The sequence below is a fragment of the Temnothorax nylanderi genome, unplaced genomic scaffold, assembly GCF_030848795.1.
Source record: "Temnothorax nylanderi isolate EJ_2023f unplaced genomic scaffold, tnyl_v1.0 TNYL_tig0989_pilon, whole genome shotgun sequence".
NCBI classification, from domain to species: domain Eukaryota; kingdom Metazoa; phylum Arthropoda; class Insecta; order Hymenoptera; family Formicidae; genus Temnothorax; species Temnothorax nylanderi.
Genome location: NW_027250051.1, coordinates 1 through 26,917, shown reverse-complemented (window position 1 = coordinate 26,917; position 26,917 = coordinate 1). Strand labels below are relative to the sequence as shown.

General features: G+C 32.5%; 2 protein-coding genes and 1 pseudogene across 9 annotated transcripts; all 3 read right to left on the bottom strand.

The window, feature by feature from the left end:
* Nucleotides 1–362: 362 nt before the first annotated feature.
* Nucleotides 363–11,279, bottom strand: LOC139786233 (transient receptor potential cation channel protein painless-like). Of its 8 annotated transcripts, XM_071725390.1 has the most exons (9): nt 11,246–11,279; nt 8,974–9,016; nt 6,435–6,489; nt 4,172–4,996; nt 3,480–3,818; nt 3,089–3,367; nt 2,749–2,976; nt 2,397–2,636; nt 363–2,225 (listed from the first exon to the last, which is right to left on the bottom strand). In XM_071725390.1, exons 4-9 carry the CDS (start codon nt 4,461–4,463, stop codon nt 718–720), a joined length of 2,886 nt encoding a protein of 961 aa, XP_071581491.1. In that variant the 5' UTR covers nt 4,464–4,996; nt 6,435–6,489; nt 8,974–9,016; nt 11,246–11,279; the 3' UTR covers nt 363–717. The 8 variants fall into 8 exon arrangements, with proteins under 8 accessions (XP_071581491.1, XP_071581493.1, XP_071581494.1 ...); XM_071725392.1 differs by lacking the exons at nt 6,435–6,489; nt 8,974–9,016; nt 11,246–11,279 and adding an exon at nt 5,076–5,133 and having other exon boundaries at nt 4,172–4,207; nt 4,755–4,996; XM_071725393.1 differs by lacking the exons at nt 6,435–6,489; nt 8,974–9,016; nt 11,246–11,279 and having other exon boundaries at nt 363–2,049; nt 2,134–2,225; nt 4,172–5,152.
* A 3,769-nt stretch (nt 11,280–15,048) lies between these two features.
* On the bottom strand, nt 15,049–26,859 carry LOC139786238 (cytochrome P450 6k1-like; annotated as a pseudogene).
* Nucleotides 16,494–19,493, bottom strand: LOC139786237 (cytochrome P450 6k1-like). The gene is made up of 4 exons (XM_071725399.1): nt 19,360–19,493; nt 18,097–18,272; nt 17,086–17,455; nt 16,494–16,836 (listed from the first exon to the last, which is right to left on the bottom strand). The coding sequence occupies exons 2-4, from the start codon at nt 18,263–18,265 to the stop codon at nt 16,494–16,496; spliced, it is 882 nt and encodes a 293-aa protein (XP_071581500.1). The 5' UTR covers nt 18,266–18,272; nt 19,360–19,493.
* Nucleotides 26,860–26,917: the final 58 nt, after the last annotated feature.

The following is a 26,917-nucleotide window of genomic DNA, read 5'->3' as shown; positions in this document are numbered from 1 at the left end:
TTGTTTCAAAGTTGCATCGAATTTGATAGAAACTGCTAAGATTTTAGATGTTATTTGCATACTTTCCTATTTTTTAGGGTGGTTTGAGCGATATTTTGGTCATACTGCCCCACCCTTGAATGTAAATGAAAATCGCCATACGGCATCCAAAAATTGAGTTTTCGACGGAAATTTTGAGATCTCGCAAAGCATTTTATCTTCAAAAATAAAATGTGCAGAGGGGTGGCTATTTTGAGAAAGAATGCCCCATATATACTTGTAATTATGTAAGTGATTTAACTAAAAAATCGAAAAAAATTATTTTATTGCTTATTTTGTGTACCATTAATCTAAATTAAAATAATTCAAAGTCATTCCCAAAAAAAGTTCTAAAGCTTTTTATTGCGACGATAGTCTTATCGTTAAATAAATCATTTAAGTCATTTATTTCTTGAAAATGTTAGTTTTGTAAAAAAGAAAATCTTGTTATGTCACATATATAGATTTAGATAATTCTTCTAACTCTTAAATCTTAAGTGACGCTTACTTGTGTCAAACAAGATTACCGTTTTTGTGATCTTCTCTAAATTTATAACTCTCTTTCTCTTCCATCTATTATTTTATTTTACCTCTCAATTTCTACATATTGATTAAAAAATACTATTATATCTTTTATATAATCTTCTCATTTTACATGCATTTCATTACTTAACACTTACTTAAGAAAGCCTCTCAAATTTAATTTAAAAAAATGTTTTCTTCAGCATCATCTTCACATCTCAAAGTATTTTTTATCTGTGTCAATCTTGTTTGCAACTTAGCAAGTTCATTCGTTATATCGTTATTCGACAGTTCATTCTTATCGTAGATAACCTGCTTAGCATGTTTGACTATGTTAGGATCCATTTTCAAAGTGGACCAATCCATGGAATAGCCATCAACGTTATGCCTATCGCCATCATAAACAATCAGATTATCATCGTAAGGTTTGAAACTTATCTTACCGCATCTGAGGTAATGTGGAAAGAGAAGAATCTTGTTGGAAAAGAAATTAAAAGGATTCGACCACGTCCATTTAGAATTCCAGCAGAACGGTTTTGCGACTATCATTCTTTCGAAACAAGCGATCAGGCGTACCCGGGAGGTTAGTCCGATAATCTCGGCCTTATTCAGAATCTCGGCAATGTTGCTGACTGCCAAACCTTTAAGCAAATTAAACAGCACGATGACTATGTAAAAGATGAACAGCATGAACACAATGCGGCTCCAAACAGGATACGCAGAAAAAGAAATGTCTTTGGCGTCAAACTCGCGGGTGAACATAATTATGGTTTTAAAAAGCGAAAGACCAGGATTAGAGAAACCGTCATTCCTCAAGAGCATGTAGAAAGCTAGAGTGAATGCGAGAATCAGAATCAGATGCGGGAAGGAAAAGCGAACGAAATTGAAGAAGACAGTTCGAAACATTTCGATACAAGTGGACGGAAACAGATGGTGGCTTATCAGAGTCATTAGCTCCCAGGTGGACAGTAGGATAACCATGCCTCCGATTTGCAGTCCTGCGCCGCACAGCAGTGCAAGAGTCAGTACAATTAGCAGAACTTGCGACCAGTTTTCCAAATCTACCAAGTAGCGTTGGGGATAGGAGATAAATTGCAAGATCTCTCGGGAAGTGAAGAACAGCCACATCCCCATGGCAAAAACCCACGATAGATTGTTTTGCAAAGTACATGCAAAGACCGTATTGAAACTATCGTTAGCTATTTGCTGTCTATTTCTACTTGTGTCGTAAGTCATACTTAGTATGTAGGCGTTCACGAAGAAATAGAACATTGTGTAAAAAACGAAATTTGCGTACAAAACATGCCGTATCATGTACCATTTAATGTAGAGAAAGGACGAGATTAACGGATGTTTCAACAAATGTTTCAGAGTGTCGTTATTAGCGATATACAAAATTACTTCCATTTCACAGGTCGCTCGCGAAATTTCCTGCTGTTCAGTGAAATTTTCGTGCGGCATCGAGCAACGATAGTCGAACTCGATCGTACACTCGTCCGTCCATTCTTTCTTTAATTGAATGCAGTCATTAAAATAGCTGGACAATATGAATTCTGGAATATCCGCGATAACGATGTTGTTGAATATGTTCACCTGACCAAGGTAACTGCCTTCCTTGAGAAGTAGAGTTGCAGCTTCGTACCAATTTCTCTCGAGAGCGTAATGCAACGCCGTATTGCCTATATCTGTAAAATAAAAAATTTTGATACAGAATAGCTATACAAATTTTTCAAAAAGCGCCTAAAAGACGAAATCATAATTCAGATATTTGTAAGAAAATATGTTTTCTAAGAAATGCTATTTCTTTTATTGTTTGTACTATTATACTTGACGATATATGTATATGATATAATCACCATCAACGGAACGAACATCCACGGTTTCCCTAAATTCCTGTCCCAGGATCAGCTTTATATACTCTAACTGATTGTCAATTTCTAGTGGCGATATTTCCAGTAGTCGGCAGACTTCCAGAATCATCTTACTTCGGGTTACTACGGTTACTTCGGGCCGTGGGTTAAGTAGTTCACGAAAAATGATATCATGACCATACAAAAGGACCTCTTTTTTAATCATATTCAAATGTGCTAAAGAACCTAAAAGACGAAATCATAATTCAGATATTTGTAAGAAATTTATGTTTTCTTAGAAATGCTATTTCTTTTATTGTTTATACTATTATACTTGTCGATATATGTATATAATCACCATCAACGGAACGAACATCCATGGTTTCCCTAAATCTCTGTCCCAGGATCAGCTTTATATACTCCAACTGATTGTCGATTTCTTGTGGCGATATTTCCAGTAGTCGGCAGACTTCCAGAATCATCTTACCGGTTATTTTGGGCCGTGAGTTAAGTAGTTCACGAAAAATGATATCATGACCATACAAAAGAACCTCTTTTTTGATCATATTCAAATGTGCTAAAGCGCCTAAAAGACGAAATCATAATTCAGATATTTGTAAGAAATTTATGTTTTTTAAGGAATGCTATTTCTTTTATTGTTTGTACTATTATACTTGTCGATACATGTATATAATCACCATCAACGGAACGAACATAAATGGTTTTCCAAAACCGCGTGTACTTGGCGCCAGACACTACCGTGTCTCTTGATATCCGGCGTGCTGATCCCATCAGGATCAGCTTTATATACTCCAACTGATTGTCGATTTCTAGCGGCGATATTTCCAGTAGTCGGCAGACGTCCAGAATCATCGTACCGGTTACTTTGGGCCGTGAGTTAAGTAGTTCACGAAAAATGATATCATGACCATACAAAAGGACCTCTTTTTTTATCATATTCAAATGTGCTAAAGCGCCTAAAAGACGAAATCATAATTCAGATATTTGTAAAAAATTTATGTTTTTTAAGGAATGCTATTTCTTTTATTGTTTGTACTATTATACTTGTCGATATATGTATATAATCACCATCAACGGAACGAACATAAATGGTTTTCCAAAACCGCGTGTACTTGGCGCGAGACACTACCGTGTCTCTTGATATCTGTGCTGATCCCATCAGGATCAGCTTTATATACTCCAACTGATTGTCGATTTCTAGTGGCGATATTTCCAGTATTCGGCAGACTAGCAGAATTCCCATCCTATCGGTTACTTCGGACCATAGGTTAAGTAGTTCACGAAAAATGATATCATGACCATACAAATCGACCTTTTTTTTTATCCTATTCCATTCTGCTTCGCTTGTAATAGGCCCTCGAGTCTCCAAGTAAATGTCCAAGTGACTGATCACGTCTCTGACCCAACCTCATCATAATAATAAATTAATAATATACATGTTAAACAAAGTATACAAAATTGATTTTGCTTACATGTTAAATACATGTTTAGAATAAATATTGGATCCGTACTTATTAGCTGATTTATTAAGGAAAACGAGTGAGATTGTCAAAATCAGACAAAAATCAGACTGGAGACTATAAGCAGAGTGGTATTGGGAAACAATAAGGTAACAGAAAGATTTTGGACAGAGAGAGGACTAAAGCAAGGCTGCCCCCTGAGCCCACTGCTCTTTATAATATATTTAGCAGATGTAAAGGAGTTTTTGAAGAAAAGACAAGTTGGAGGAACTGTAATTGGTAGGATAAAAATATACACACTTGCGTACGCAAGCGACCTGACAATGTTGGCGGAATCTGAAAATAACATAAAGAAAATGTTGAAAAGCCGCCGGGAAAAATACTTCAAAGGAAAGAGGCTAACTCTAAATGCGGATAAATAAAAAATATTAATTTTTTCAAAAAAAAGAAAAGAAGAAATTATCATAAATTGGAACACTGTCAATATAAATGGGACAACTAATTTTGAAATAATTACACGGCTATATTTATAGTAATTCTTCGGCGACTCTGAGAGATATAAACTTGGCCTGGAATCCTTCTTTCGTAACATTTAGGCACTTAATCTCGTCACTATTGTTCAGATAGAATTTAAGAGTCTGCTCTTTTATTTGCAAGTTTTCAAAGAAATTTGAATAAAGTGACAGTAAATTCTTTACAATTTAATTTCTTCTAAGAAAAATTATTTGTATTTTTTGTAATCTATCAGAGCCAGAACATTTGATGTATATTATATGTACAATTTTTTTTTAACGAAAATGCTTCCCTCCTTGTTCATGCGTGCGCGGGTGCGAGCACACACATACATGCACACAACACGTGCACGCATACACATTGCAATTACCTGGCATATATCTATATCGCAAGATGTGAAAAAAAGTATTCTTTTGAGGAGAGGAAGGTGACGAAGAAGAAGCCGTTGACTGATGAGGCCGTACTTCCAGATCAATTGAGTCCACATTACTTTCATTTATACTATATTCCGGCCTCTTATAACAACAAAAAATGCTTTCGCACGACATCTCTCCTCACAGTAGAATCTTCAAATTTGTCTCCTTTTATGTTTCTTAATATTGGTACTTCTTTCTGCTTGAAATCACAGTTGAGAAATCTGTTAAAACGTTTTTCCGTCTTCTATAGCTAATGTAGAATTGTAAGAAATAACTTTTATTCAGCAGTAATCCTACGCAATCCTTTCACCACTTGTGTAAGACTCTGTGCGAATGATACGCAAGTTGAGCGTGAAAGCAAACAAAGCGAATGATAAGCGGAGATGTGTGATAAATAAGAGAAAAAATATATATCACGTGAACTGCTGCTGCAGATTCCGCCTATCTTAATCTAATTTTGTCTTAAATTAAATCTTAATACAATATTGTTATCGAATTAATTTATTTCTTAAAATTATACATTTTACGACATATTACTTATTGTCTTAATATACTCAAAATGTACTTAATATAAATAAAATTTTGATTTTTCACTGCTTTCTTGGATATCATGTATGATCTTTTCTTCTGCCTCTATTTTTTAAGTGTATAAATGTTTTCTTCATACCTCGGTCGAAAGTACGTACTTTCGTCCCTAATAGCAGGGACGAAAGTTTAACATTTACTCCCTGTGAGAAGTACACGCGCGCCCTCTATAACCTTAAACCTTAACGCCCTTTAACCTTAAAAATAGTCATTAATATTGTTCTGTCGTCAGTTAATTTAATATTAAAATATTATTAAAGTCAATTCAATAATCTAGCAAAAATGAACAATATGTCATCTGATGAATCCGTAGACGAGGAAGAAGTTATACGAAATTTCGATGCAGAAGCGCGATTGATAATAAAATACAGATACGTTGCCAAAGAAGTCTGTTGATCGATACAATTTTGTTTACAACACGTATAAAAAGTGGCAGATAGAACACAAAACTTCACTGTCAAACTGTGAAGAAAATAATTTGATTGTGTATTTTAAGGACCTAAGGTAAATATACAGTTTTGATAGAATGGAATTAATTTATTTTTACAAAATATGACAAGACTTGACTCTTCGAATGTATTTGATGCCTGCCCCCACGACCAGCAGCACTCGCTTCGCTCGTGCCGCAAATGTCGGGGGCAGGCATCAAAAACATGCTTATTAACATTTAAAGTTAAAAAAAGTAAAATTAATAACGTACTTTCGACCGGCTATGAAGAAAAATCGTATACACTACGCGGGCCAAAAGTTGAAATCTCGGTCCTGCTCGTCATGATGCCCTCGGCTTCGCCTCGGGGCATCATGACGCGCAGGGCCGAAAATTCAACTTTCGGCCCTTGTAGTGTAATATACTATTTGTACAGACACACATATAGAAAAGATATGAAGCATTCGGTTTTCTCCGAAAATCTCGATATAAGCGCACGAGAAGAAACAGGCCAGCCGCGCCGTTCTGCTCCGTACACGACTAACAATAACAATAACAATAAGTATTAAAGAAGCGCGCGTTTAGCAGTTATGAATGATGCGTATAAAACGTTTTGGATTACCTTTCGCCGTTGAATCAGATGGATTATGCATGCTTATTCGTGTATTTTATTAACCCTCTAGCTGTATACACGGAGCAAAACATCCATTAGACGTCCATTAGACATCCATCATGGAGATTCAAAACCTTTAATGGACGTCCATGTAACATCCACACAATTTCCACTAATACTCGAAATGTCCGCTTGTAGTACCTCCATTAGATCTCCATTAGACGTATTGATAGATCTTTTTTAGACGTCATATAGATCAACCATAGATGTTTCATGGAGCTTCGATGGATAATTAAAATATGTTAACTAAACGTTTTATAGATTCTTTATGGATATACCACCTTGCTTATAAAGCTTACAACAAATTAGATAATTATTTATAAGTTGTATCCAACAAATTATCAAAAATTGCTTCGAAGACCCCTGTTATATGATACCAGAGATATCACTTCAGATGATCTGCAGCAAAGAATTATCGCAGTCAGGCCTCTCACAGGCTCGCCTCTTATACTAGCGCGTGATGTTTTTTTATTACGAGAAAGTACTCGCGCATGGTAGCCGCGTCGCGGCAGTGCGGGTTACTAACGCTCGCGGTTATATGTTTATAAAAGACGTCTAATGGACGTCCATATTATATCTATCCATATAACATCCAGCATGGACGTCCACTGGACATCTTAAATAGACTTCTAGTGTACAGTCATAAAAACTCCATGTAATGTCCACAAAAATTCCAAGAAACATCCATATGAGCTCCAAAAAGTGTCCATCGAAGAGCTCCATTATATGGAATAATCGAGAGAGAGAGAGAGAGAGAGAGAGAGAGAGAGAGAGAGAGACTATTTGCGTGTCTTATTACATATATGTCCTCCGGGGCGAAGCCCGGGTAACCAGCTAGTATGTTTATAAAAGACGTCTAATGGACGTCCATATTATATCCATCCATTAATAGAGGCAAATTAGACCAAAAAAGTGCGTTATCTCGGAACCGGTTAAAACTACTCGGATTTAAACGTTTTTTTTTTAATGTAGGTAATTAAAAACACTACAATGTTTATGGGTTAAAAATTGACGCTTTTTTTTATAATTAAAATAAACCTGAAAATTTATTAAATAAACAATTAGCGTAAATTTTTAACCCATAAACATTGTAGTGTTTTTAATTACCTACATTTAAAAAAAACGTTCAAATCCGAGTAGTTTTAACCGGTTCCGAGATAAAAACCTAATTTGCCTCCACTAGTGATTCTATTTGATGGTGTATCTTGACATGGAAATATACTTCTGGCATATGTAAGCTTGCTGTTAGCTATTATTAGGGGATGTTTTCCATCGGAAGTTTGTTCCGGTTTCAGCCAATATAGTGCAGGTGATTCTGGATCTGTTCTATATTTAATTTAAATTTTATATTCATTTATTTTATGATCAACGTTTGGTAGAGTAATGGCGAATTTACTACCAAAAATATTATCATGATTTACAATAGTTTTAGTTAATTCTTTTCTGGTAGCTAAGTCTCTTACACTATCTATTTTAAGTTTATAATTATCTAAAACTAATTCGTTACACGTCGGCATTTTCTTCTCTATTGTTAATATTGCCTTGCCCTCAAGAACATGACGTTTAAAATCCACGGATAATTCTAAGCGAGTATGAGTCACAGCAACGTGGTCTAGTCTCGAGTGAGAATGTGGATCTCCAGGTGAGAGATCCATTTGTGATTCTATTTGATGGTGTATCTTGACATGGAAATATACCTCTGGCATATGTAAGCTTGCTGTTAGCTATTATTAGGGGATGTTTTCCATCGGAAGTTTGTTCCGGTTTCAGCCAATATAGTGCAGGTAATTCTGGATCTGTTCTATATATTTTTTTTAAATGTAGGTATTTAAAAACACTACAATGTTTATGGGTTAAAAATTGACGCTTTTTTTATAATTAAAATAAACCTGAAAATTTATTAAATAAACAATTAGCGTAAATTTTTAACCCATAAACATTGTAGTGTTTTTAATTACCTACATTTAAAAAAAAACGTTTAAATCCGAGTAGTTTTAACCGGTTCCGAGATAAAAACCTAATTTGCCTCCACTAATTAGACCAAAAAAGTGCGTTATCTCGGAACCGGTTAAAACTACTCGGATTTGAACGTTTTTTTTTTAAATGTAGGTAATTGGAAACACTACAATGTTTATGGGTTAAAAATTGACGCTAATTGTTTATTTAATAAATTTTCAGGTTTATTTTAATTATAAAAGAAGCGTCAATTTTTAACCCATAAACATTGTAGTGTTTTTAATTACCTACATTTAAAAAAAACGTTCAAATCCGAATAGTTTTAACCGGTTCCGAGATAAAAACCTAATTTACCTCCACTACATATAACATCCAGCATGGACGTCCACTGGACATCTTAAATAGACTTCTAGTGTACAGTCATAAAAACTCCATGTAATGTCCACAAAAATTCCAAGAAACATCCATATAAGCTCCAAAAAGTGTCCATCGAAGAGCTCCATTATATGTTTATAAAAGACGTCTAATGGACGTCCAGCTGTATACGTGGGTCTACGGCGTCCGTGCCAAAACATCTGTAACATATATATATATCCCTTTGCCCGTAATCTGGGTCGTAAATGGCACAAGCCGAAATTCAAAATAGAATACCGCCGAAATGAAAAGGGGGGGGGCTTGCTTTCCCTCGTAAAAAAAGTAGGTAGTGGGGAGAACTCATGCCCAAAGTTTCGTTGGAATTCGCCAGTGTGTGCTTGACTAGCAGCGAGTCAAAGTGCGTCCAGTGCCAATATTGACCCTGATTACGGACAGTGCCAGACTTTCGTGCAACTGTAAATACTCTAAGAACTAATTTAAAACAAAATATTAAAGAAATTTTAGGTGTTCAAAGTACTACTTCATTTAATCCAAACACTAAAATCAAACGTAAAAGATGCTCAGTCTGTCCTTACGCTGACGATGTTAAAACATCATTTTGTTGTGGACTTTGCGGTAATGCCGTTTGTGAAAAGCATCGCACAAATTTATGTTTGTCATGTGCTAATTCTTGGACAGAATAAATCACTCTTAATGTTCTTGAACGATTTTATATGATTTTTTAATAAAATAATGTAAAAATTACGCTAAAAGTCTTATTTTTCTTTAACCCGAAAAACGCCATTTTCAATCCTCAGAATAATTATACTTTTTGAAAATGACCCATATACAGAATTTTTTTCTTGAAAGTACACATATTTAACTATAAAACCTCGTTGGAATTTTTCATTTTGATTTAAAATTCAATGAGATATGATTTTTTTAATAAAAATGGATTTTTATTAATTTTTTGCATAAAGAATTATTTATAAACAATTTATTTTATAACGAATCGCTAAATAAACTTTGGGATTATAAAATAGGATAGTATACAAGTATTACAGAATTTTTTCAGATTTTTTGAACATTATTTACTAGGTCAAAATAACGACAGGACATTTACGACCCAGATTACGGACGATGCCAGTCAAATTATATAGTTTACGGGCGAAGGGTTAAGTATGTATGTATGTATGTATATATACTTTTATAATCACTGAAATGTTTCAATATTATTAAGTATGCAAAATTGCTCGTTTTCTTTTTCCAAGACAAGGACACTCAGTTCACGGAAGCACAGAACAAAAATAATGTAGAATCGATGTTTTATATTCACAGGCCAATGTCTTATATCGTATCATATATAAGACATATGGCCAATAAATGTAAAAGAACCAATTTTACATTATTTTTAAGGTATAGGTACTAAAGCTTGCAAATATTATTTGACTAATGAGTAGACAAAACCAGAAGTCTTTAATTTGATCATATCATATTGATGACCATATCATATTTCGCCAATTTCTTAGCGTTGTATAAAGATACTCTTCAGTGGTTTGCCTTCCGAGTTCCAAGAGGTGGCGATCGAATAAAAATCGACGATTCTTGGCCGGATTTGAACCCGGATCTTCGGCTCACTAGCCTAGCGCACATCTCTATGCGTCACGATCGCAACTATATATCTATCTATATATATAAAATAGAATGTCTGTATGTATGTATGTATGTATGTATGTATGTATGTATGTATGTATGTATGTATGTATGTATGTATGTATGTATGTATGTTCTTTATACACTCTTAAACTATTCGACCGAATTTTTACCAAAAGTATATAAAATAGGGGTAGAATTTTCCGGGGAATGTTATAGAGTGTATAGTTTTTCGCTACCGATCTTTTTGGGAACCGGTATCCGAAATTTTTCCAATTTTTCGGGAAATAATTGACCGAATCTTAAAGAATTGTATATAAAACAGGGGTAGAATTTCCCGGGGAGTGCCATAAAGTGTATAATTTTTCATTACCGATTTTTTGGGAAACCGGTATCAGAAATTTTTTCAATTTTTCGGGAAATAATTGACCGAATCTTAAAGAATTGTATATAAAACAGGGGTAGAATTTCCCGGGGAGTGCTATAAACTGTATAGTTTTTCGTTACCGATCTTTTTGGGAATCGGTATCCGAACTGATAAAGGAATTTTTTTCGATTATGGATATTGAAACACAAATAAAGTTGTTTGAAGAAAAACGACTCCCGGGCGAAGCCCGGTGCCACGGTGTAGGTGGTATCTTCGCGCGAGAGCGTAAATCTCTCTCGCCGCGACCAGGGCCGCGCGCCGGCATTGAACTTACGGCCTGTAAGCCACGCGCGCATGTAACAAGGACACAAAGGTATTAAACCATCAAACTGTCTCGAGAATTCGCCCGGTGCGTTTCACGCACGCATACCTCGCTTCCGCTCAAATTTTGGGCGTGGCGCTGTTCCGGTTGACATGGAATGTCCCATATATAATCAGTTGCGGAGCGGATTTTAGAGAGACTAGACAGACGGTACCGCGAGTGGTGGCTAATAAGGCTACGGTCTTCTCGTGACCACACCCTCCTGGTAAAAGACAAACGTTAGTAAACATTAATAAATATGCCAATCGCACAGCGTAGAGTCATAATATATATATATATATATATATATATATATATATATATATATATATATATACTTGTAATTATATGTAAGTGATTTAACTAAAAATCGAAAAAAATTATTTTATTGCTTATTTGTGTACCATTTATCATTCTGTAAATTATAATAATTCAAAGTCATTCCCAAAAAAAAGTTCTAAAGCTTTTTATTGCGACGATAGTCTTAACGTTAAATAAATCATTTAAGTCATTTATTTCTTGAAAATGTTAGTTTTGTGAAAAAGAAAATCTTGTTATGTCACATATATAGATTTAGATAATTCTCCTAACTCTTAAATCTTAAGTGAAGCTTACTTGTGTTAAACAAGATTACCGTTTTTGTGATCTTCTCTAAATTTATAACTCTCTCTCTCTTCCGTCTATTATTTTATTCTATCTCTCAATTTCTACATATTGATTAAAAAATACTATTATATCTTTTATATAATCTTCTCATTTTACATGCATTTCATTACTTAACACTTATTAAGAAAACCTCTCAAATTTAATTTTCAATAATGTTTTCTTCAGCATCATCTTTATATCTCAAAGTAATTTTTATCTGTGTCAATCTTGTTTGCAACTTAGCAAGTTCATTCATTACCCAGCAAACACAGAATACACCGAGTGCGCAATTTGATAGCAAATTGTCGCCAAATTCTGAATTTGATGCCATCTTGGCGACAATTTGCTATCAAATTGCGCACTCGGTGTATTCTGTGTTTGCTGGGTATATCATCATTCAACAATTCATTCTTATCGTAAACAACCTGCTTAGCATGTTTGACTATGTTAGGATCCATTTTCAAAGTGGACCAATCCATGGAATAGCCATCAACGTTATCGCCATCATAAACAATCAGATTATCATCGTAAGGTTTGAAACTTATTTTACCGCATCTGAGGTAATGTGGAAAGAGGAAAATCTTGTTGGAAAAGAAATTAAAAGGATTCGACCACGTCCATTTAGAATTCCAGCAGAATGGTTTCGCGACTATCATTCTTTCGAAACAAGCGATCAGACGTACCCGGGAGATTAGTCCGATAATCTCGGCCTTATTCAGAATCTCGGCAATGTTGTTGATTGCCAAACCATTAAGCAAATTAAACAGCACGATGACTATGTGAAAGATGAACAGCATGAGCACAATGCGGCTCCAAACAGGATACGCAGAAAAAGAAATGTTATTGGCGTCAAACTCGCCGGTGAACATAATGATGGTTTTGAAAAGCGAAAGACCAGGATTAGAGAAACCGTCATTCCTCAAGAGCACGTAGAAAGCTAGAGTGAATGCGAGAATCAGAATTAGATACGGGAAGAAAAAGCGAACGAAATTGAAGAAGACAGTTCGAAACATTTCGATACAAGACGGAAACAGATGATGGCTTATCAGAGTTATTAGCTCCCAGGTGGACAGCAGGATAACCATGACCCCGATTTGCAGTCCTGCGCCGCACAGCAGTGCAAAAGTCAGTAGCAGTCAATTAGCAGAACTTGTGACCAGTTTTCCAAATCTACCAAGTAGCGTTGGGGATAGGAGCGAAATTGCAAGATCTCTCGATAAGTGAAGAGCAGCAACATCCCCATGACAAAAACCCACGATAGATTGTTTTGCAATGTAAAGAAAGTACTTGCAAAGACTGTATTGAAACTATCGTTAGCTATTTGCTGTTTATTTCTACTTGATGTGTCGTAAGTCATGCTTAGTATGTAGTCGTTCACGAAGAAATAGAACGTTGTGTAAAAAACGAAATTTGCGTACAAAACATGCCGTATCATGTACCATTTAATAAACCCGAGCCGAAGGCGAGGGCGGCAAATCACACTCGTCTGAAAAAGCTTTCGCCCCGAGGTGCACACGATATTTTTCACAATACCTTTACGGAAAGTTCGACTTCCATGCTTAGAGAGAGGCGAGAGTGGTCAATTTCAAGCCAGGGCTTACTTTCCTCCCTAGGGCGGAAAGTAACCACTTTCCGCCCGCTATGCCGCCCTGGCGTGAAATTGGCCGCTTTCGCCCCTCTCTACAGGCATGGAAAGTCGAACTTTCCGTGGAGGTGTTGTGAAAATGAATTTATGACGACCCCAAATATGACCCGGATGTCAATTTGTAGGTCTCTTTCTCTCTTTCGATGTAAACGATTGATGACTAGATTTACTTTGAGTCATGGTGTAGGTCAGACTGTGAGATTAGCTAATCTCACAGACCTAGGTCGCTGGGTGTTAGGGCTATTCTACAATACGTCGCAAACGATGGCAACAGCTATTTGAAAAGTGTTATTTCCGGTTGCGCTTGTCAGTGGCGGTTGTCAAAAGAGAGTTGGCGAACTTTTAATTTTTTTGGCGACAGTAACTGGCAATCGGCATTCAGAAATAACACTTTTCAACCAGCAGTTGCCATCGTTTGCGACGTATTATAGAATGGCCCTAAGTTAAATCAGTTAGATTTTGCTAAATTAGAAAAATGTAAAAAATAAAATCAATATACGACGCAATTTTAATAAATAACTTAATGACGAAAAAATGTACGTTATTCTGACATATTTTATGTACGTTAATAAATTTTGTAAAAAAATTATGCATTTGTTGTTAACATTATGCATTTGTTGTTAACATTATCTTTGTTTTTAGAGAGAGAGAGAGAGAGAGAGAGAGAGAGAGAGAGAGAGAGAGAGAGAGAGAGAGAGAGAGAGAGAGAGAGAGAGAGAGAGAGAGAAGCGGCTGTTTTAGAGATGCTCAAGTCTTTCTTTCACTTCTCTTGATGCTTTTTGTAGCAATACGACTTGTTAACTTCAGATTTTATTATCAATAAAGATATTATTATTAGATATATTATTTTTCTATTTCTACTGTATTCTATTTGTGTGTCTCGATTGAAGAACGTCAAACTGATTGCGAGTATGTATCTGTCAGTGTATTATTAAAAACTAAGAGATATATTAATTTGAGTAATTTATGATTGTACTTATACAATGTATTCACTGTGACATATGATTAATTTTGAAGCTCGAGTCACTTGCACATTATATTACGTAAAGGGAAAAACAAATTAAAAATTAATCGATTCGCTGACTTTCTGACGCAAGCTTATAAAAATGGCAAAATTTATCTATTCTTGCTCTTCTCACTTTGATCGATCGTAGAAGTGTGTACGAAATTACTGCACTCAAGAGAAGAAAACGTATATACGCATGGTTATATACGTATTTGATATTTTCAGTTAATATAAGTATTTATTAGTATTCTTAATAATAACAAAACTTATTAAAAATTTATTGAGAATAATAGAAACAACAAAATAATATTCCCCAAAAATATGTTTTAATATTTAGTAGATATTAAAAATTAAAAAGTAAGTAATGATATTATACAACAGGTTTAAATAAAAGTACCATTTTATTCTTTAATTAATTAATTTTATGTCACACATTCATATATTGTACATGATAAATATTACTTACAGATACTATAAATCAAGTACAATTTTATGATTTTTATTAAAAAATAAATATTAAATTATATCTTATAGTACATTACAAATTGATCTTAAATAACTTTATCGGATTAATAGATTGATTGAACAAAACTATTTCTTTTTGTTAAATAAATCACATAGAACTGACACTAAAAATACAAAAAAAGCGACAAATATATTTTTTCTTTTTATCAGAAATAATATTATGATACTAAAACGCAATATGTATTTAATTGGAATATAAACTACAATAATCTAATAAAATGCAAATAATACGTCTAAATTAGAATAACGCTCAGAATAATTAATATTTTCAAATATAACTGTTTTACATCTAACAGATTTCTTATTTTTATCCGCAGATATAGAGGCGCAATATTGCTATTAAAACCTGAGACTTGTATCTATATTTTTCGAATAAAAGTAGAAATATTTATAGTTCACGCAAGAGCGCAATTATTTTATCGTGGTTCAATAAAAACATATGTACCACCTTTTATCGCGAGACCAGGAGATTTTTCGTTGTAAACGAACGGCTCCGCTGTCCGGGGATGAGGTTTGAACTTATATTTCGAAAGAAGACTCACGAGTCCGACTTTCGTTTGTATATAGCCAAACCGCGCACCTAAATATTAAATAGAGAAATAGAGAAATAGAGAAATAGAGAAATAGAGAAATAGAGAAATAGAGAAATAGAGAAATTAGAGATTAAATAAAGAAAAATACTTGCATGAGACGTTTATGTAGCGATATACAAATTAAATATTTTAATGATAAATTTATATCTTTACCAATGCAGTTCCGTGGACCTTCTCCGAACGGCAAATAAGCATATGAATGCCTTTCTTCTATTTTGTCTGCGTTGAATCGTTCAGGATCAAATTTTTCCGGGTCCGGGTATATTGACGGATCTCGATGCAGCCCAAGCACCGGTATAGTTATTAATGTCCCCTTTGGCAGGTGAATGTTCGTTGTCGGTAAATCTATATCCTTAGTGCAGATACGATTTAAGACAGGAAGAGATGGATATTTTCTTATAGTCTCTGCAATGTGTAAAAGAAAAGTATACCTCTCCTTCAAAATACAAGTTATTTATTTAAACGTACATGTAAATAATTATATATTTTTGATATTTAATATACTTGCCTTGTATCACTTTGTGAAGATATGTCATTTCGTTCACAGCGTTGTAGGTCAAACCACCATGCTTTGTCAATATTTCATCGATTTCTTTGCGAACTTTGTCTTGTATATCTTGGTGTTGCGCTAATTCGTATACAGCGAACGTCGCCGTCGCCGCGGAGGTTTCAAAACCAGCTATGAAGAAGATATAACTTTGCGCAGTAGCTTCCAGCATAGTAAGTTTATTTATGTTTGCTATGGGTAAACCAAATATATATTTTTAATACTCTCTTTCAAAAGATATTTTTAATATATATAGGGAAGCTATTATATATACGTATGAAACATGTAAAAATATATTAATAAAACATAAAAAATATATTAATTAACCCGTTCCTTCTAATGAATTAAAATATATATTAACATTTTACGTCCGTGGTCTTCTTGTCATCGTCAGGATCAACGTAGCCTCTCTCCATGAGTTGAATGAGCAGATTCATAAAATCGTATCGGACGATATTATGAGCTTGCCTATATTTTACATTCTCTCGAAACATATTTATGTAAAAGTTGCTGACGTGTCGGTCCGTGAAAGGGATAGAAAAGAAATCCATAATTTTCGGCGCAAACCCACACAGAGCAATATAAATTGGATTCATTTTAAAAATCTTTTTTCCCTGCTTTCGAAATTCATTATTCGGTTCCTCAATACAGTTAGATTTGATGCCAAATGCCGTTGACATGATTACATCCGTTGTATATCTATTGGTAAGAAATTAGCATTTTTAATGAATTTTATCGAAATTTGTGAAATGTCATAGGTATTGAAAAATTACATAAGCATTATCTCAAACAAATAAAGAAAGATTGGCATATCGGGAGATTATAATACTATATTGAAGAGAAGATTAAAAAAAGATTGGAAAGAAGACGGAAAGAGAATTCTAAAAATTCAGAAGGAAACTCTCCAATATATTTAGATGTCATACTTTTACGACATAAGATTTTTACCTTGCAAACATATCTTTCATCTGAACAGAATCTCTCATTTGTGCTTTGTTCTCTAGATACTTCGCGAGTGTCTCGCTACATTCCTTCACAATCGGGAACATCTGCTTTATTTTTCCCGAAGTAAAAGTAGGTGTCATCTTGACGCGCATATTTCGCCATCTCTTTCCGGGCATAAAGAACAAATTGCCGGTTAGTGGATCAATCTTTTCGTTGCAGTACACCCCACGATCGTGGAAACTTTCAAACTCCTTTGTCAACACCACTCGAATAAGATCGGGATCAGCAATTAGTAAGTTTGGTTTATAAAGTGAGTACATTCCAATAGCGCGATGATTCTTATATTTCATGTAGACATCTTGGAAGAGAACGCCTGTTGACAGTTTCGTTTAATTAATTCCGTGATTTTTTATTTCAAGTAGAAATGCAATTACAAAGAATAAATCTTTAATTTGATAAAAATAGAAACAAATTTGTAATAATTATAGATAGAAGTGACAAATAAAATGTAATTGTAAATTATAGTGCAGCAATTATCATTTTGCAGAATTATAATTCATGAGAATTTGTCGCATTGTCATTTTTATTTTAATTAATATTTTCAAGCTTGTACTGTAGAAATTGGAAATACAGATTCTGAATAAGATGTTTATGATAATATCAGAAAGAAAATGATTTAAATTTAAATTGAACTTATTATAAGGAAACTAGAAAATTATGTTAATACGTGAAAACTAGAAAACCGAAAAACGTTTAGCGGTCCACTGGACCGGAGTGTGGCGAACTAGGGTTAATATTATAAATCGTGTTCTAGGAAAAACAATAAGATTTTACAAATAGACCTCTATTATGTCTTCCAAAGGTTAAATTTTATGTTTTTAAGTATTTTTATTATATAAAATTTCAATTATGTCTCTCCCATCTTAATTAAATATTTAAATTAATAAAAAATGTAAAAAGTACACAAGAAAGTAAATATACGTATACCGTTTATATTAATATAGAGATACTCGCCTGCTTGCTTTTTTCCAGTTATCAGAGCCGTTATATTTCCAGTTGGTATAACGGGTTCAATATAAAAAACACCCCTTTTGTGCCAGAAATTGAATATCACAAATTTATAATAAATATACACAATGCTCAGGGCACCGATTAGAACCCCGATTAATTCCGCAAGTATCATCGCGAATCTATAACCGAAATATAACGATAAACAATTACTAGAGACCGGATCGCGGTGCCGTTTTCTCCACTCCAAGCGTGTGCTAGCGCCGTGAGAAGCAGTACCCTCCACGCCGCCGCGCCGGTCTAACGGAGTAACGTAGCAAAAGGGGTACCGTCGGGTATATAAATATAAATATTTGTGTACTCTATGCGACGGTGCCTCCTTTGCTCATGGCGCTGGATTGCTTGGAGTGGGGAAAACGGCATCGCGATCCGATCTCTGATAATCACCTTGTAAAACGTTCACATTGAGCAGGATTTAATGAGAATATTAACTCTTATATTTTTTAATGCTTTGAGAGCTAGATTATGGATTAGATTTTGTGCGTTTCCTAATTCGCAATTTGTAGTCCGTATGAGATTTATGAATACTTTGAAGAGAATAATTCGAATTTTGTTGCTTATTAATCCGGATTTACCGGATTATTTAACAAAATTAAATAACTCAGTCGTTTCATATCTTTCACTACTTTCAACCTTTATATCTTTTTTTTTAATATCCCTTATCGCCAAATAGAATTTCCGAAAGAGCAACTCCTAAATATCTCTAAATACCTCTAAATACCAATTGCGGTCTAAAAATTTTAATTAGAAGTTACATATATAATTAAATATTTGGACATAGCGTTATACGATATCTCCATTTACAGAGCACAGAGAGGAAAACTAAAAACACTTTTTTATGTAATTAAAATCTCAGCTATTAATTGAAATTAAAACTCGATCGGTGAAAAATATGAAATTCCGGCAGCTTGCGTAAATACAGTAATTTCATTGCATATGAACTGGGCGCGAGATATACTACCGTGTTTCTTGACATGGCAAATCATATAACCAGCAATATATGATTTGAAATAATGGAATTTTTGCGCTTCTGTTTTCTACGCAAACAAAAACTGTTTTTCTTGATGAAAGAATTAATTTAATCCCGCTAGGCGATTTAATGTAAAGAATGACTAATAAGCAATTTATTGTTAAAAAGATGTTAGTCTAACATATTTTGTTGTATACGTTATTTTACTAAATTCTATAAAATCTATTGTTAATACTAACCTTTTTTTTTTAAGTGAAACGACTATCTCGGAGATGATTCTATTTCTACTGTATGCTGTTTTCACGTCTCGGAGCGCACTACTGAGACCGAAGTCTGAATAGGCTATGCATTTATATGTATCTTCTTATCAAGCACTAAAATATTATCTATCTGTGACGATTTTTTTAGTGAATTGCTTTAGGCAATCGTTGTCAGCTCATTGGCACGCCGGCGCCATAGTTGTTACATTTTGCTAGACCTGGTCAAAAAGTATATTCAAATTTTTATATCAATTTTTATATATCCAAATTTTTATATAAATATCATTTTTTACTGTAAACGCATATCTTACTTTATATTCTTTAAGGTTTATTAGGTTTATTAACTCCTTCATCTAGTTTATCTCACAGTCAGTGAAATTTCAATATCTTTAACTATTCAGGAGATAACAGATGTGTTAACACTTATTAAGTAAATCATCCTGTATATGTAATATATGATATCTTATATGTATTGAAAAAGATATAAAGATTAATAAAAATTATAGTTATTATTTTTTACCAAATTTTTACTTTTCGAAGAAAATAAAATTGTATTGCTTTGATAAATTAAGAATTATTTGTGCTTATTAATAGAATTTAGTCTAACATTTAATCTAACAAATAAAGAAAATAAATTTCTAAATTGCCCAAATAAAAAATTTAGTGATTTATTTACTTATTTATTAAATTTACACAATTTTACCTATTTTAGGAACTTTTCACGTTGCCAGCAAATAATTTAAAAAATGGTTATTTTTCAAAAAATCGACCCAATTGGCCAGATTTATTATTATTAGCACAACGTTTCTGTTATAGATTTTGGCCCTTTTCAAGTGGCAATGTTACAATACATACAAACGTTACTTAGTTATGAGTAAGTTTGCGCATCAAATATCTAGTAATTATAGTGTAGACATTGAAGTGACCAAGAAATTCGTGTTGAGAAGCACGTCCACACTCTGTGACTAACCTGTAGAGTACAACAAGTAGAACGAGTAGAACGAGGCGTACGTGCTTCTCAACACGAATTTCTTAGTCACCTCAATGTTCAGACAGAAAGAATTTTCTCTTACAATTTACCCTGAAAATCATGATAGTTGTAAGACAACACCTATTACCAAGAATTTTATGCGAGCTATTCCAATTGATATCTACCATAATAAAAAGTATTACTATTTATTACAATAAAATATAAAATATGTTTGATTAATTTTACTAAAATATATAGTAAAAGTTCATTAATTTTTTAAAAAATTATGCTTGGTAATTTTTATTACGTTGTTTGTAAAATGTCTTTTGTATATTTTGAAAATTCCTATCGTTATCAATAATATTTGATTGGTTGCCAAGTTGTCCCAGGTTGTCCCAAATTGTCCCAAATTGTTCCAAGTTGTCCGAAGTTTGTAGTTTGAATTTAACGGTAAAATATAACGAAAAATTATTTCCGTGTACACTGTAGTTACTAGATATTTGACGCGCACACTTACTCATAATCAAGTAACTTTTATATGTATTGTAACTTTGTCACTTAAAAAGGGCCAAAATCTATGGCCGAAATGTACGTTGTGCTAATAATAATTAAAAACCTGGTTAGTTGGGTCAATTTTTTAAAAATAACCCCTTTCTTTTATTTATATTCCTATGTCTTTTCAGGACAAAATGTAGCTATTTTACGAGATATCTTAATTAGAAAAACTGATAATAAAACAAAAATAATTTAAATTACGGATTTACATGTTACATAAAGATTTGGATATAAATAATAATAAAATAAATGATAATATAAAACAGTGTATTGACATTTTTTTCTGATTATAAAACAAATACAAATTTTATTTCCCAAATTAAAATTAGATAATTATTACCATAATAATTTCTAAGTAATGTAATTTAGTTAATTACATAAGTTTCTTTTTATTCTGTTATTTAGTACTAACTTATCGAGATAACTGGTTGCATAATATTTGTATACCTATACTATATATAGCATCTATAGATACAAAATCAAGACATAATTCTATTATACCAGTTAAGCAGTAAAAATTAGTATCTATTGTCTAGAATTACGTACGTATGTCAAATAGATACGCAGACTCTATACGACATTGGACTGTTTTAATTGCTGTGTTACTGAAAAATAATTATAATTTTGACATTTTTGTATTTGAATTTTTTATTTTTACTATATATATATATATATATATATATATATATATATATAATATCTCGTACGTCTATGTAACTGATAATTTTAATAACTTTATTCTTTAACTATATACTTTGTGTTAAAGATACCTCGAATCTGATTAGTTTAAATGTTAGTCATATTTTCGTGTATTATTATAATAATGTTATTGTAATAATTAAATTTTTTAGATTTAATGCAAAATTTAATTCACAGTTTCACTAACTTTATTTCAAGTAAATTATTAATTATGCTAGTATTTATACAATTTTCTTGCACTTTATTTTGTATCCATCTTTAAAGAATAAATTAAAATTATAAATGATTATCTAAGAACAGAATTATAGATATAATTTATAAGAAATTCAATAAAAACAATTTAAATGTTATTTTTGCACATCAAACATTCTTACTGTGTAGTAGTATAAGGTAATAATAATATAATAACAAAAGAAAAATACATGTTAGTGTACATTACTATTATATTTAAAAATAAAACACAATGTAATAATGTAAAAGCAATAATAAAGAGAAATATGTAATACAAAAAACAGATCTAGTTTTATAATATTTTTAACCCTTAAATGCTACCCGGGGTCCAGCGGACCCCAGACCCTTTAGAATGATATATTTTCAAATGTTCCTGCCAAAAATGGAGCTCATATTTATTTTATTTAATTGATTTTTTAATTTTAATTTTATACTATGTTGGCAATATTTTAACTCTTTCAAGCTTGAACATGAAAATATTTTTCATAACTAAATATCAAAAAATCAATAAGTAAGGAGACATTTTTCATGCTGGGGTCTTTTAGACCCCATGTGTCATTTACGAGATTCTTGAGAGGTGTGGCATTTAAGGGTTAACCCTCTATGTGCTTACGTCTACGGCGTCCTAGCCAAAATGATACCTGCTTGTAACTGTAAAACTCGCAAGCCTACCAGGAAATATTAATTAAACGATGTTTATCAAAATAACTGTAAAATCGTCAACTACAATGCAAACAGATGTTTTGTGAATTTTTTCAGATTTTTTAAAATACCAATGCTGGGTCTTTTAGACCCCATGTGTCATTTACGAGATTCTTGAGAGGTGTGGCATTTAAGGGTTAACCCTCTATGTGCTTACGTCTACGGCGTCCTAGCCAAAATGATACCTGCTTGTAACTGTAAAACTCGCAAGCCTACCAGGAAATATTAATTAAACGATGTTTATCAAAATAACTGTAAAATCGTCAACTACAATGCAACAGATGTTTTGTGAATTTTTTCAGATTTTTTAAAATACTCCACGTGTGCATTGGGAAAGTACCGGAAAAACGTATGCACATGGAGGGTTAATTGTGTATATGTGATATTTAATATACAACATCTTTACACAAAATATTCTATATATATTTAGAAGAAGACAAGAATACAAATATTTTAAGTTTATATTTTAAGTTTATGTAAGATTGCGATTATATGTATATTTTATCGCGGTTCGATAATAAGATGTACACCACCTTTCGCTGTAAGAATCATAGATTTTTCGTCGAAAATAGACGGAACCGAAGTCCGGGAGTGGAGCTTGAATTTGTATTTCGACAAAAGACAAACGAGTCCGACTTTCGTTTGCACGTAGCCAAATCGCGCACCTGAAAATTAATGATATTAATGCCATGTATTTGTGAGACATTTGTGAGACATTTTCATACTTATTCTTTAGTCTACGAGCTCTATTTAAGCTTTACGAAGCTCTACTTAAGGACAATTTAAAAAATATATCTAACTCTCTCCATAGCCCTCGAATCGTATGAAGCGAACACTCATATTAGAGCAAAGATTACTAAACTTAAGATTAATTTTCTTTTTTAGCGATTAGTGTTAAATTGTTGATTATGAGAAAGCGTTGATTATGAGAAAATTGTTGATTATGAGTAAGCGTTTGATTCGGTTGACAAATCAGGATGATGATGATGATGATGAGTGTTAAATTAACATCAAAGGAACACATTTAATAAATACCTTTACATAGTTATTATTATTGTTATTACCAATATTTTTATCATATTTAATTAATAAATATATACTTGCTTTAAATAAAATATGTTTTTGAAATACAATTGAAGAAAATTTTGTAATGCAAATATTAAAACGCTTATTATTGTCAATTTAAGTGTAATTATTATAAGAAATAGGAGAGATATATATATATATATATATATATATATATATATATATATACATGATAATAAAAATAGTTTATAAACAACAGATTGATAAGTTAAATATATTAATAGCTTAATTCATATTCTTGCCAATGCAATTTCGTGGGCCTTCCCCGAATGGTAAATAAGCGTAAGGAAGCCTTTCTGCTATCACGTCCGCGTTGAACCGTTCCGGGTCAAATTTATCTGGGTCCGGATATATCGACGGATCTCGATGCAGCCCAAGCACCGGTATAGTTATTAAAGTCCCCTTTGGCAGGCGAACGTTCATTGTCGGTAAGTCTATTTCTTCGGTACAGGTGCGATTCAACACTGGAAGAGGCGGATATTTCCTCAAAGTTTCTGGAATATGTAAAAGAAATTATAAAAATATACATATTAATTTCAAAATAAAAGAACTTATTTAAGTGTATATAGAAATAACGAGATTTTATATAATATAAAATCTTGCTCTTTTGTTCAAAATTGAGTAAATGGAAATACAATGCGACGATACACTTGCCATTTACTACTTTGTGAAGATATGTCATTTCGTTCACAGCGTCATATGTCACACCACCATGTTTTGTCAACATTTCATCGATATCCTGTCGAACTTTATCTTGTATGTCATGATGTTGTGCTAATTCGTACAGAGCGAATGTTGCTGTCGTCGAGGAAGTTTCGAAACCTGCTATGAAGAAGATATAACTTTGCGCCATAGCTTCCTCCATAGTGAGTTTGCTTACAGTGGCTGCGGATAAATAAAATAACATAATTTTGTTAACAATTTTATGTAAAAAAATTTAAAAAATATTTTAATTAACTGACTTGCAAAACTGCAATACGAAATAATAATATATGCATATTTTTACGACACGTGGGGGAAATTATTAGTATAAAAATAAATATAAAGTAAATTAACATTCATGGGTTGCCTTCTTGTCATCAACGGGTTCAACATATAAAAATATATTAATATATTAATAAAATATAAAAAACATATTAATTAGCCCGTTCCTTCTAATAAATAAAAATATATATTAACATTTTACGTCGGTGGTCTTCTTGTCATCGTCAGGATCAACGTAGCCTCTCTCCATAAGTTGAATGAGCAGATTCATAAAGTCGTGCCTTACGATATTATGAATTTGTCTGTATTCCACATTCTCTCGAAACATATTCATGTAAAAGCTGGTGACTTGTCGGTCCGTGAGGGGAACGGAAAAGAAATCCATAATTTCGGCACGAACATGAACAAGGCAATCCAAATCGAGTTCATCTCGAAAATTTCTTTTCTTGTTTACGATATTCGTTATTCGGCTCCTCAATACAATTAGATTTTATACCAAAAGCCGTTGACATAATTACATCTGTCGAATACCTATTGGTAAAATTGACACATTATTTCATGTTGTAGCAGATTCTATTAAATTTGCGAGACATCGGAAATGTGGAAAATATGAGAAAAAGTTCATACAAATAAAGAAAGGTTGACAAAGCACGGACACTTTAAATAAATGATATTATAAAAAAGATATAGGAATAGTCCAGATCCAAGAGGGCTTTTCTTACAAATATTAAAAGAAAGATCCGTTATTCATGTATTACATTTTCTACAATAAGATTTAAAAAATTATATTATGAGAATTCCAAATAATGTTATTATTAATTGCAAATTATTCACAATTGGAATGTTAAAAATTAGATAATGTAAAGTCCTTAATCTTCCTTAATCTTAATGATAATATAATTTGAAAATGTCTGATAATACAGTGAAATATGACAAATCTAAAAGAAAACATTTTTATTGTAAGTTAATTAATATATTGTGCTCTCTTTGATATACTTATACGTATGTTAGAACAAAATCACTTGTTATTAAAATACATAAATTTATTCTATAGTTGAAAGAAGAAAGTTTATATTATATTTATATAAGAATTCTAGGTCAGATTTTACTGACGGTTGAAAATTTTTTATACTGTTGTTATCTAATCTATATAAAATTTTTTTATACTAGCTTGTTATCTAATCTATATGATTAGATAACAAAGTATATACTTGAAATATTTAATATATATTGGTATATTATAATATATTTATGATATATTAATGACTAAAACTTATTAAACTAATTTTTGATGTTTGCTCTTCTGAATATTAAATATTATATAATGTAAAATCCTTTATTCTGCCGATTGTACGATTTAAAAATATTTTTTATAGTGAGATAAATCGTAATAGGTCGTGATCATTAAGAATTAAAGGCAGATGTAATTTATCGGTAATTATATTCAATGTGCAATATCAGTGACTGTATTAAAACATACTGTTTGCGATATTTGCTTGTCTGGATAATTTGCTTTCTGTATTGCTTGCGTTTGCATTAATGCATTTATATATATTAATATATATTAAATATATATTAGTAAACATGTTTTTTAAACATACTGTATGAGTTCTATAAATATATAGTATATAAAACTCATTCATTCATCAGTAGAGAATATTCATAGACGTATACATCTATGAGAATATTCCATCTTATGCACTTACATAATTTTAACTGATAACCTTCTTAACTCTTCATTAAACAGCAATAAATGTCAAATTGATTAAAAATTTTTTTTATGAAAAGAGCATTTGTTGACGCTGCTTAACCATTTCCTCTCCGATTTTTACATTAGCAACTTCTACTTCGAATTAAGTAAACAGTTTCTTTGAAAACAACTTATTACCTTGCAAATATATCTTTATTTCGACGGAATCTCTCATCTGTGCTATGCTCTGCAGATACTTTGCAGTTCTCGCCACATTCCTTAACAATCGGGAACATCTGCTTTATTTTTCCCGAAGTGAAAGTAGGTGTCATCTTGACGCGCATATTTCGCCATCTCTTTCCAGGCATAAAAAAACAAATGGGCAGACAATGGGTCAGTCTTTTCATTGTAGAACATTCCGCGGTCATGGAAACTTCTGAATTCTTTTGTCAACACCACTCGAATAAGATCGGGATCAGCAATTAGTAAGTTTGGTTTATAAAGTGAGTACATTCCAATAGCGCGATGATTCTTATATTTCATGTAGACCTCTTGGAAGAGAACGCCTATATTGACAGTTCCATTTAATTAAATCCGCGATTTCTCATTTCAAGCAGAAA

Coding starts and splice junctions, on each gene's coding strand:
- LOC139786233 (XM_071725390.1), bottom strand. CDS start 4,463: ATGTTACGAAAGAAGGATTCCAGGCCAAGTTTATATCTCTCAGAGTCG. Junction 3,368..3,479: donor TTATGTTCGTTCCGTTGATG/GTGATTATATAC, acceptor TTCGTCTTTTAG/GCGCTTTAGCACATTTGAAT. Junction 2,226..2,396: donor GGATGTTCGTTCCGTTGATG/GTGATTATATCA, acceptor TTTATTTTACAG/ATATAGGCAATACGGCGTTG.
- LOC139786237 (XM_071725399.1), bottom strand. CDS start 18,265: ATGATACTTGCGGAATTAATCGGGGTTCTAATCGGTGCCCTGAGCATT. Junction 17,456..18,096: donor AACTGGAAAAAAGCAAGCAG/GCGAGTATCTCT, acceptor AACTGTCAACAG/GCGTTCTCTTCCAAGATGTC. Junction 16,837..17,085: donor ATGAAAGATATGTTTGCAAG/GTAAAAATCTTA, acceptor TCTTACCAATAG/ATATACAACGGATGTAATCA.